The following is a 12,556-nucleotide window of genomic DNA, read 5'->3' on the forward strand; positions in this document are numbered from 1 at the left end:
ATCAAGAAGTTAAACATCTATGAGGGGTGGACGACTATAACCAGAGCACATTTTGAATTGTGTGTGTACAGGTTAAGTAGGACAATGTGTTGATGATAACAGAGGAAAACGCTAAACTAAAACGGAATGGTGATAAGTAAAAATGTCAGTGAAACTTCCTGTGTCTTTATTTATTGTCTGAAATATCACCAAAAAGCAGAAAAAAATTTAGCCTAGTCGCGCTAGACCCAGGTCTGAAGACACAAGGGTCTAGGAACTCTCGACTCGGGCTAAAAGGTTGTCTTTCAAATCACTCTGCAGCAATTGGGTAGGTATACAACCAATCAGCAACGAATAGGCTGACGGAGTTCCTAGAGCGCCGGAAATCAGAGAATGCGGGAGTTCGGTGAAGCCTTATTTATATAGCCAATGGGTGAAGCTCAAGTATATTACAGACATGTTAACAGAAAGATTATTCAGAGTTGGTGCTAATGGAGCTCAACGACTGTTGTCGTTTTTGTTGTCGACCCTGGCAGAGAATTAAATTTGTTGCCGTGGGTTGTCTAGCGCGGCTAGGCTAGTTGTTTCCGGTTGTTTCTGTCAGAATCGTCGCGCCTCTGTCGTCACTTAGTTACGCCCTGACTCTACACTTCATGGTGATTGGTCCGGCCAGTTTTAGGAGAATCCAACCTCGAGCCTTATGGAGGGTAACTAGACCCACCCTGGCAGAGAATTAAATTCGTTGCCGTGGGTTGTCTAGCGCGGCTAGGCTAGTTGTTTCTGGTTGTTTCTGTCAGAATCGTCACGCCTCTGTCGTCACTTAGTTACGCCCGCCTTCTGACTCTACACTTCATGGTGATTCGTCGGCCAGTTTTAGGAGCATCCAACCTCGAGGCTTACCGAGGGTAACTAGACCCACCCTAGCAGAGAATTAAATTCGTTGCCGTGGGTTGTCTAGCGCGGCTAGGCTAGAAAAAAAATATGCCTAAAAAATTAAATGGATTGATAATGCTAATTCAGGGCTTCTTTTCAGCACTTTTTCTATATGTGCTGTAACATAACCTCTGTTTGCAAAATATAGTTTCTCATCCACATTCATTTGTTTTTGTTCAGCACTACCAGCAGCACTGACCTCTCTCGCCTTCGACTGGTGCGGGACGCCTTGGTGGATGAGAGGGAAGCTTTGGAAATAGGCGTGGGGATCTCCCCATTCTCAGATGGACTGAGGCCATCTTTAACGGACACAGGGAGGGGCCCGGGACCAGGCGGGACAGACTCCTGGATCACCATGACATCATCTTTACTTTGCTGGCCAAGGTGCAGCTTGGCAAAGTCGAAGCCTTTCACACTGGGAGCCTGCAGCTGAGGGAACGGGCAGAGGAGAAGGCAAGAAAGTAAGAATACAGGAAAAAGAGAATGGAAAGAAAGACATGGCAGAGGCAGGACAGACAGTGAGAAAAGAAAACTATACTATAACTATATATGGGTCAATATATAATTGAGTGAAAAAAATGTCAACAATGTTACAAAAAGTCCTGCAATTATATACTGACCCTTCTGTAAATAGAGGGGAAAAGACGCAGCGTTCACCATCATTAACATAAATGTAAGTGCAATATGACACCCATAATTGTAGATTTTAAATCCACTGGTAAAATTAAGATACTCTGGATGTAAAAATAAAAATAACACTTGTGATGATATGAAACTGAAAGTTCAAGGAGTCAAGCCAAAGTGGTGCCCTGAAATTCCACTAAGACCCAGATTTGTTAGTGACAGCCAGACAGACTGAGGAGTTTTCTGAGACATAATGAGGCTGAATGACTGATGAATGGCTGTAGAGGAGGGACGTTCAGACAGACATGAATGAATAAAGAGAAAGCCTATGAGAAAGCAGGACAGGGAGTGATTTGGGTAAACATGGAGCTGCTTTCTTCCCTTTGAGGTGGTGGGGGATGGAGGCCGGGGATGGAAGCGCCGAGACTATCTGAGTGTAAAGCCCTCAGGACTTTCCAGCAGCAGCCGAGGAGTAAACAGAGGATGTCAGTTTTCAGCATGTGTGACTGCTGCTTGTGAAACTCTGGTCCTGTGACTATGTGAGCAGAGAAGGGTGACACGGTATTTTCCTGTTAATTCGCTAAATTACACTCTTTGAGTTTACCGAAGCAAAATGTGCGGCTTAGAAGGAGCTTGTTGGTGCAAGACTGCAAATCCAGTGTGATGCTTGTCAGTATGAAACGGCTAATCCTGACAGAGAGAGAGAGTGAGTGTGCATATGTTTGTGTGCGCTGCTCTTCACGGCACATAAACAGGACCAGCCTTTGAGAGGGAACACATTCAGAAAGCTGCAGCTGAAATAGTAATGTGTTTTTCCACACACAGCTAGAGTAATTTCCCACAGTTTACACTCAATAATTTCTACTTAGTCTGGTCTGTTTTCAAACTGGGGGGGTGGGGGGGCAGTTTGCCTACATGCAAAATGACAACTATACATTTACTACTTCACCACACAGACATTGTGTATACAAAAGGATCTATAGACTACAAACACATCACAATCCACAGTAAAATCCTTGATATGTCTGATTTCCTGTCTAGTCATCATCACGAGGGAGAGCAGGATACTAATCTATTAACATAAACCGGCACTAGTCTCCAGGTCTATCATACATATCTAACAATATACCTCCTCTTTTACTCTTCGTCCTCCTTTAGACAATGCTTTCATTTTCTCTTCTTTCTTCACTGGTCCCACTGGTTTAGATATCACAGTTTTGCCCCGCTGTCTTCTCTGTGCTTCTGGTGTAGTTTCTTTCCTTTTAAGTTTCTCCTTTTCATCATCTTCTTCCTCCTCTTCTTCCTCTTCTTCCTCCTCATACTCCTCCTCCTCCTCCTCTTCTTCTTCTTCTTCCTCCTCCTCCTCTTCCTCAGTGTATGTACTCTGTTTGGTCTTAGGAAGCGGTACTAGTGTCTAAGTAGAATCAGTGATGGATAGGACAAATAATTCTAGTGATGAGGTAGAATGTTGTTATATTTATATATGTCAACTAGTAAAACAAACATCTGATTTCTACTCAGTAAAACACATGTTGTTCTGTATAGAAATATTTGGATAAAACACCACAAAGAAGCTACTTCAAACACAACTAGCGTCTGCCTAGATTTTCTACAAACCACCAGACACTGCTTTGTACCTTCCCCCTTTTAACCTCCGTCTCCTCCCCTTCTTCCTCTTCTTCTTCCTCTTCATACTCCTCCTCTTCATCCTCACTAAACTCAATATCCTTTTTGGTTGGAGGCAGTTGCTGGTGGAGAGAGGTCCTTGACTCTCTGAATGACGTCGTGGACTGAGAGAAGAGGAGTGGTGTCAAGTGATAGATGATTGTGTTCAGCAGATAGACTCAGAGACACTTACTTTTTGAGCATTAGATTTAGTGCACTGGATTAAAGTGAAGGATTTCTGTGCATAGAAACTGAAAAAAAACAAACAAGTGGAGGGGAATAAAAGCCAGACACAGACAGAAAGATCAACCAGGACGTCTTGCAGCTGAAACATAAACAGGATAGTTATAATTCAGGCTACATTAAAAAATGATTTTAAGGTTGGAGCAGAGTGCTATTTCGGTGTCAGCAACATCAAACTTTACGATGAAAGAGTCGCTGGGAAAGAAAGCACTGCAGGTGTGCACGACTCAGACAGCGATTCGGTTACTATTTTACTATGGAGCACAAAGCTCTGTGGTACTGCTGTTCTCAGTGAGTCACTGTGAAGACGAAACACACCTGGGCATTAGTTAGTCCCACATATTACACATTAAAAGCCACTGTAAGCTACATCACACAGGATGGTACTAAAAACACAAACTCCAACACGCCCGTCTTCAGGCACTGGATAGTACTTCAGTGTTACATAACCCCTGCTTTGTCTGTGTTTCTCTAATTAATGCGACACGGTTCCTGAAAGAGAAATGACGCATTTCTAGTACGCATGCATATATAATACATGGAACGGCATTTCATTATTGATTGAAGACCATTTCCATTGAAAATAAAGATTTTTACCTTGTTAACATGACTTTCAATATTGCTGGAAGATATACAACAAGCAAAATAACCAATAAATGTCATGATGGACCATTTTCACCTTGAAACTGCAGCGTATGCCTCAAAAGCATGGATTCAGACGTCCAAGGTTGTGTACAAAAGCATCCTAAAGAAATAATCCATTCAGCTGGTGGCGTGGGGCTAAGTTTCTGTTAATATTCTTCTACGGAGTCAGTTTCTGGATCAAACATGTGCGGTTGAATTACTACAACAGTACAACTAGCCATTATGTAGCATCGCTCTACAGTGTTTAAGCAGAGTACACTGCAAAAACTCAAAATCTTTCCAAGTCTGGTTGTCTTATTTTTAGTCAAAATGTCTCATCCCACTTGATTTTAGATAAATTCACTTAAGAAGCGACATTTCAGCAAGACGGAGGGGCTTGTTTTAAGACAATGCATCTGAAATATCTTAAACAATCTTGAAATTTTCTTGTTTTGAACTGTATTTTACAAGAAAACTCAAAATAAGTTTAATACATCTCAAATTAGGAGGTTTCGTGAAAGCCAAAATCTACTTTTGAGTGAAAAACTGCCATTTTTTTAGCATGTCTGGCATATTTTAAGACACCTCAGCTTGACAATCCCGGTAAAATGCAGCTTAAAATAAGTTTTCCCAGCTGCTTTTAAGATCTGTTTTCTAAATATCATATCTTATTTCAAGAAATCTTACCAAGCCATTTTTCACTTGTTCTATTAGCAGATTTTTTTTTTCACTTATTTTAAGGTAAAAGCTCCTTCAAATAAGTTCTTTTATTCTTGTTCTGAGAGGGGCATTTTTTCCAGTGTAGGTGAGTTTGTGTACTCGAGGTCAGGGTGTGTAGAGAGACGCAGGGACTTTAAAGATCTGCACATTCTGGAGGAAGCAACATTGTACAGTTACATCTAAGTACTTTCAAGGCAGGAAATGATTATTTTTTATGGGTTAAACATCTAAATATGTAACTTTGATATACAGAAATCACTTTATAAGGGTTAAATCCACGACCGGAGAGGAAAATGTGCATCAGGATGTGTCTGGAAATCTTTAGTGTGTCTTTTAGCTTTAAGGAAACATATGGGCATATGGGGTTAAACTAAGAGGGAAGCAATACTAAGGCAGAAAACAGCCTCAGTGCATCCAAATGGCATTATTTGTAGTTTAGATGAGGACACTAAGGAAAGAGGTTTTTCAGCTCTCACAAACCGAAAACAAAATCACACAAAGGAAAACTGCACAGCGGGGTTGTTTGTGCTTCAAGCAAAGAAAGTGAGTAAGAAAACATCAGAAAGTTTTGAATAAAGAGCAGCTAAGGCTCATCTAATGCACGAACAACAACATGAGCTGTAACCCAGCACACGTCCTTAAATGAGTCTCCCTACTGGAATCATTAAAGTTTTACTAATCCCCATTTAACATCCACATTTACTGCAGTCCTGCGGCACATTCATGTCGATGACAGATGCACCTCATTAATCAGCAGGTTCTTTAAATTTTAAAGGGATCGCATCTTTCTGGCTTTACACGTCCGCTGATGTAAAACTTTCTTTGCAGAATACAGTATTTGTAAACCATTTCGCCACCAACATAACACAACTTGGCATGCAAAATATACACATTATACAGGATTTTATAATTCAGCGTCAACCATGAATAAGTATTACAACTGTGGCCAAAATTACCTCTCCCCAGAAGGCAAATGAGAAAGACTTTCAGGTAAATAAAGCATAATTTTATAGACCTTAAATTATGTCTTCACCGCATTTATATAAAGGCCCATTTATTAATTTATTCTTTCTTCCTTTGTCTGTTGTTCTGTTGTTTTATTACTGCAGTTCTCTCTATTTTACCCCAAACTATATGATGACTTACAAACCCAGCACAACCATAATAGGTGCATTGAATTAAAGATGAATTAAAAAACTAAGAAAACAACTAACTTCTGCTTAACGCTTACGTTATAACTCACTGAATCACAGTTTTTTCTTCTTGACGACTGATGTTACAAAGTGGCAGGACTAGGAACGCTTCACATATTTCCATTACGATGTTCAGAGTAAGTATTTTGTCTGGAAACACGACTACTGTGGAGCATGGACGGAACTCTACCTTCTGCCTCTGCTGAATGGAGGTCATGGCGTCTGGCTGGAACTCCAGCTTGTCTGTCCGGCACAGCTTCCAGTAGAGGATGGAAATGATGACGATGACCACGAGGAGGGGAATCACCACCCCGATGACGACCCACATGTTGTTGTTCTCGGTGTCAGACGGCGAGGACGCCACCTTTTCTACAGCTGTGGACAAAAGACGGAACAGAGTTTCTAGATCTGAAGTGAGCTTCAAACACAAATACGGCATTTTCACAAACACCTTGAAGATGTAAAGCTTAGTCTCATTGTTCTAATCTTCAATGCAGACCTTCATTAGTTTTAATTAACGCTCATTTCTTCCCTGGGGAAAGTACCGTAAGAGAACGGCAGTCAGTACAGGCACAGAACTCCCTCGAGGGGTTCTCATTAGTCCTCCATCCCTTGTTTAGATTTTTAATGAGGAAGACAGCATTTTGGTGCCGTGTGTACAAAGAGAGGTAATTAGCTCCAGTGTTACTATAAACATGCAAAGAAACACATGAAGCCAGCAGTAATGTTGTATCCAAGTTTTTTTTTCACATTAGGGCCTTGAGATCAACTAAACCCAAGACCTCCATCAATATGCCAACGATACAATATATAAATATAAGTTAATTATTCACTCTGAATATGGAAGCAGTCTTTCTAAAACCCTCCTCAATAAATACATTATTTCAGTTGTCTAGTGTGTAAGAGATACTCACGCTGTGCCAAAATGCCCTGCACACGATATCCCAAGACGATGGCGGCCCTTTGAACGTCCAGGTTGTTCAGCAGGTTAGCCGTTTCGTCAGCAGGCATCCTCTGACCACTGGGACCCTCCACAAAATACACTATTTCTAAGGGGTGGTCCGCACCCACCAGCCGGCTTGCACTTACAATCTGGGAAATGAAACAAGGAAGATTGGAAAAATGTGTCAACTGGGATCATATGGTAGATGCACAGATGTGACAGAGGTTTTTTTGAACAGTTCAGGTGAGCAGGTAGTCCAAGAAATGCACAAAACTCATATACATAAGAAAAGTATGTATGAAACAAACAAATATCCAACGCCTAATAAGATGTAAGGGTACCATCAAAGCAGCTTTAATCCATTTCTGGACAAGTCATTAATTGCTTGTATGAAGTGACTGAACTATGAGTATTTCTTCTGGTGATTAAAGAGGGAGAATATTTTTTATTTGGGAACTGGGCAGGATATAGGAGATCTTGACTGAATCCTCGACTTCAGAAAAACTCAGGTATTTGTTTGGGGGCATTAATATGGAGAAACAAGGGAATACAATGAGGAAATTGTCTTTGCTCCACAGAACGCATTACTCAGTATGTAGAAAGGATGCCAGGGTCCTATATTACCTGACTGCAATGTAATTACAGAACAATCACCACACGTAATGACTACTATGTGATAGCTGTAAGTGCTACTCACCCCTCTTTTAAACAGCTGGCCTCTTATGTCTTTTTCCAAACATTAACGTGTCCAGATGCTCAAGAACACAAGCTTGCAAACCTCACAGTGTTCTGATTTTCAACAATCATCTTGCTAAAGGTCTTTACAGTTCTGCTGATGATCTTTCACCACCGCATTTCTTTCCTTTCTTTGTTTACTTCAATGCGTTTCCAGCTTTGAGAGCGAACACGCAGGCAAGGTGCAGACAAATGTGAGCTTCAGTTCCAACTCCATGTTTGAACCGATGTTCCCGTTTGTTGTCATACCCTGCAAATGTTTCCCATCTGAAACATTCGTGGCTAACAGGCGGTGCTCAAGCAGCTGGAAAAGATGTGCTTCCAAAAATGAACATAGGATTCATGGACGATGACGCACAAGCCTCTCTAATGGAATGGCTGATGAAGGCCGTAACGAGCAAAATGTCACAGTTTCAGTAATAAAGATGACTTTTTAATGGCGAATGTGGTGTCTTTTTTTTTCCATGGAACCGTGTAATGTTCATCAATTCTGAGTTTCTGTGACTGCAGAAACTAAATTAAATACGCATTGATTTGGCCTTCCTAGCTTCCCTGTACTGTATTGAAACCCAATACACAAACACCTGATAAAACACTACAGTGAATCTACAAAACTATTATTATTTTAAAAAGTAAATGAAGATTTATATTCACTTAATGTCTGCAGGCAAATCAAAACAACAAAAAATGTCAAATAGTTCATCTGCATACATAAAATACTTATTTAACTTAACAAAAATGCCTGTAAAACTGTTTCTAATATTATTTTTATGTAAAACAACCTCCATGCATTAATAAATACACACACACAAGCCTTCACATGTGTACAAACCGCATTGTGATACATCAGCTCACATTCTTTAATCTCACTGGAGTATTCATTGTTCTAATATTTTTACATGTCGTCTAGCACATTGATGTGTTTGTGTGTGTGTACGCTCTTCCTCTGGGTGCCCTGAGGCAAAGCACAGTCTGCCGTCTGTGTTACTGGAAAGAGTAAAGTGCAGGTCATCTCTGGGCTGACACAGAAAACCGTCTGGGCAGGCTCACTCATTCAGGGTCTAATCCAGTCCATGCACGGTTATTAGAGTGGAAAGAAGGCAAAGTGAGTGTGTGTGTTACTGTGCAACCCCAGCTCAACCTTCGCTTTTATCGGTCCAGACAGACTCATAAGGCATTCTTAAAGGTGCCAACGCTACAGCGATTCTGTGGTGACAGTCGAGGGCATCTGACTGACAAACAGTATGAGTGTGCAAGAGAGCAAGACAAAGGATTCTGCTGATGTTTAGATGCTCAGTCTGAATCCCCTCATTCTCGTTATATCCAACCGAGTACGAGTAAATGTAAGCAAAAGCCAAACCGGAATTTCTAAATGCCAGTGTCCTATCACAGTTGGAGGAAATATAAGCACAAAATAAGGCTTCTATGTATAACAGAAATTCAAATTTATGCCTGTGAAAAAAATACCATTTTGAAAGGAAGAAAGGATGCCAGAGCCTAAAATTAGAGATCTAATCTTAGCACAAAAACCGACACTAAGGGCCGGTTCACCACTAATTTGGTGCTCCGTTTCCCTAAATTGCTCTGTGAGTTTTATGGAGACGATGCAGGAGGCAGAAAGGTCGGAAACATTGAGGCTGCTACTCAGTCAAGGATGATATTTATCACTCTGACAGCCCGACTGTTTAAAGTCCACCATACGCACTCAGACTTTATGAGGTCAGATCAAATATGCAGCTCTTGTCTCGGAGCAAGTCTCTTTTATTCGTTAACTTTGCTGTCCTTGTTCTTCTAATTTCCAAATCTTTCTAAATCCCCTCTCTCTCTCTCACACACACACGCTAACTTGTCAACAACAGACACACTCCTAATCATCCCAACTGCAGGAAACAGACAGAGAAAAAGACACAATTAATAATTGATCTGCTCTTAGCAGCTTTGTGGCTAACAGAATCCATCAAGTGAAAGGACTGGAGAAATGAAGAAGGCGAGAAAGAATAGGAACCCATGATGTTGTGATCTTTGAGTGGCTTGCTCCTGGGCTGAATGGGATGCTGTTGCCATGGAGACAGAGCCATATCCTGTCCCCTCAGAGATGAGATGAGCAGGTGCAGAGTGGACCCACAAAGGCTGGAGCCTGATTAGTAAAGCGCTAAGGTTTTCACTGGTTACAAACACGGGGACACTCACATAATGACCCCTCTGTACTCAGACAAGGTATTAAGAGGGAGCTTGCATCATTGAATCATGATATAAAGGGTACAGGGAAGGATGCTTTTTCATGATTTAGGGAGTAACCAACAGAGAAACTTCCAGTTAAAAAACACGGCATTTTTGTTACGAAATTAAGAAATTCAACAAGTGAAACACGTACTTCATGTAGGTGGAATTAATTTAAAACCTAGAACTAAATAAATTGTATTCACGTTAAAATGAATAGAAAAGGTCTGAAATCAGGACTCCTGATTTGTTTGTAATGAGTTCTCCTGAGAAGCTGCTCTTGAAATAAAGACAATCACAGTATGCAATTCAAAATGTCACTTTCTCCAAATTATCTGCACGAAGTTGAATTTTTTTCCCCAAAAACAGGTCTTGGAGTGGACCTAAATTGGTTGTGATGCTTTAGACATATTTCAGTGTATGTTAGACTGTCAAAAAGGGCGATGTAGCTGGAAAAAGTATTGAATCAATCTACAAACTATAAAGTACCTGAACGCTGCTGTTGCCGGTGGTGGTGGCTCTTTTAACCCGTCTGCCTAATCCCATTGCCTCCCCGAGTAGCATGGCCACCCGGCGCTCCATGGTAGCTTGAAAGGTCCTCTCACTCGCTTTCTGGTCCAGCACACCCAGGAGCACTATGTGCAGAAACAGCACACAGTGTAAAAACTGTTTAATATTTTACTGTACAACTTTGTAGCTGCATTTTAGCATGCCGGGACGTGAAACCATCATACCCGTTCTAACCCAGGAAGAGCGAAGGACCTGGCTGGTGTTCAACTCTGGATAATGAAAAGCTGTTGGAAGAAGTTCAGAATGATGATTAAGTGGAATGCGGTTCAACCAAACTGCAAAAAGTATAGAGGGACAACCTTACGATACGTACGTTCAGCTATCTGTAGTACGGGAAAGCCCATGTAATAACTGAATTCCACCATTGTGAGCTTCATCAGAGCGTTGCTGACCTCTGAACCCATCAGATAACCTCTTGAACCACGAACAGTGAAGGTGATGTCCACCGGCTGTCTCACAAGTCGGTGATCCTCATATTTAGGTGCAGCCATGGTGATGTTTACAATCTGAAACACACATCTCTTATTACACCAGACAGACAAAACGTCTTCCATCCTGCTGCTAATGTAGCTTCTGCTAAAGCTTGCTTGTCTCTTAAAGAGTCACAATGAAGTTCTCTTTCTGATAATAATTGGCTTCAGTGATTAGAAAATAGGAGACAGAATTGAGCAGTCTGATAGTGGTTCACAAAGGATTTCTACAGTACAAAAAATGCTTGATTTAATCCTTACATTTATTCCAACTAAAAGTCTATAATGCAGGCATCAGTGTAATCAGTATAATAGGATAACACAAAACCTCACTGAAGCCATCTAACATATAGCAAATAAGCTCATTATTAACAAACAGTAAGCTTCTTTAACACTCAGCAACTACAGCATGAAGTCCATTAAATATAATTATCCAAGTAAATAATCCTGGAGTCTTATTCATGATTGATGGTCAGATGAAGAAAGAGGTAGACAGTGGAGTTATGGCAGCAACCACAAAGTTAGAAGAAAAAACATGAATCTGATAATGGTTATAACATTAGAATAGAGACCGAGTGGAAGTTTAGACAAGAGCAGGATCGATTTTGAGGTGCCTTGGGCCTCTCATTAGAATGAGACTGCTCTGTAAGAAATGGAGAATATGGATGGTTAGAGTAATGTTTGGGCTATTTGCTAGGTCTCACATCCAGAATTAATAAAAGATGGAAAATGGACAGATGGACGGAAAAAATGAGCATGAATCTATGCAACCAAAACAAATAATAAGCTAAGACTTGAAGTCAAAATAATGTCGAAAAAAGCCATAGCTTCCACCAAAAGTAATCAGCTCTGCCAGACAACGGCTATTATTCAGAGGGCTCTAGACTAATGTCACTGAGTCACTGCGCTTTGAGGTGCAAAGCCACAGAGAAAGCACCCCTATGAAAACATCTCAACTGGAATGCAACTAGACGGCCGGCCGTTCTTCCCTTCCCTCACTCGGTTTCACTCACATGAACTGTGAAGTTGGTCGACTCCTTTGAGCGCCGGCGTACTTCTGCAAAGGCCTTGGTCAAGCCTTTCTCGATGCTCTCACTGAAGTTGCAGAACCGGACGTCTATGTGAGCGGGAACAAACTGCAGCACTGCACAGAGGAGTCACGGAGGGTTTGAGTTTAGAAAATTAATAATTATTACAAAATTTCAAATGCTGACAGTAAAGTGCTTCTAGCGGTTTCAAAAGAAGGCTTGATGGAGCCCATTTACCAGAGTGGACTTGATATTTACTGTCTGGTGTCATCCAGTTGGGAGACACAGACAGGAAACGGCGGCCAGACCTTCGCAGAGCATTGATGACGGATATGGCCGTGTACACAACGGGACCAGACACGACGCGAAACATGAATTTAGGTGGGGGGTCCACAACCTACACAGAAAAAGCAGAAACATAATGACATAAACAAATCACTCATTAGAGTCAGTCATTCATAATTACTTCAAATAACTTGTGCTACATAAGTAGTTGAGGTTTTAATTGTACAAAGTTGCTGTGGATCTTAATGTGAACACTCCTGGCCTGGGGTGTGTTTAATACAGAGCCCTAGATAAAAACTGAGGAAGCGGTTTGGCCCTCATAGT

General features: G+C 41.2%; 2 protein-coding genes across 4 annotated transcripts in view; one reads left to right on the forward strand and one right to left on the reverse strand.

The window, feature by feature from the left end:
• zgc:77752 (uncharacterized protein LOC393862 homolog) overlaps positions 1-12,556 on the forward strand; it is a 411,733-nt gene that overhangs the window by 87,217 nt on the left and 311,960 nt on the right. The window lies entirely within an intron of this gene.
• The window catches only part of si:ch211-1e14.1 (UPF0606 protein KIAA1549), a 42,272-nt gene that overhangs the window by 10,834 nt on the left and 18,882 nt on the right, over positions 1-12,556 (reverse strand). For all 3 annotated transcript variants that reach the window (XM_022202443.2, XM_022202434.2, XM_022202424.2), the window contains exons 5-12: positions 12,185-12,344; positions 11,933-12,063; positions 10,763-10,955; positions 10,614-10,673; positions 10,369-10,514; positions 6,896-7,073; positions 6,172-6,356; positions 1,112-1,341 (exon numbers count right to left, since the gene is read on the reverse strand). In XM_022202443.2, the coding sequence (XP_022058135.2) occupies positions 1,112-1,341; positions 6,172-6,356; positions 6,896-7,073; positions 10,369-10,514; positions 10,614-10,673; positions 10,763-10,955; positions 11,933-12,063; positions 12,185-12,344 (1,283 nt within the window). The remainder of the gene's footprint in view (positions 1-1,111; positions 1,342-6,171; positions 6,357-6,895; positions 7,074-10,368; positions 10,515-10,613; positions 10,674-10,762; positions 10,956-11,932; positions 12,064-12,184; positions 12,345-12,556) is intronic.

This window comes from Acanthochromis polyacanthus, chromosome 8 (assembly GCF_021347895.1).
Source record: "Acanthochromis polyacanthus isolate Apoly-LR-REF ecotype Palm Island chromosome 8, KAUST_Apoly_ChrSc, whole genome shotgun sequence".
In the NCBI taxonomy this organism is placed as follows: domain Eukaryota; kingdom Metazoa; phylum Chordata; class Actinopteri; family Pomacentridae; genus Acanthochromis; species Acanthochromis polyacanthus.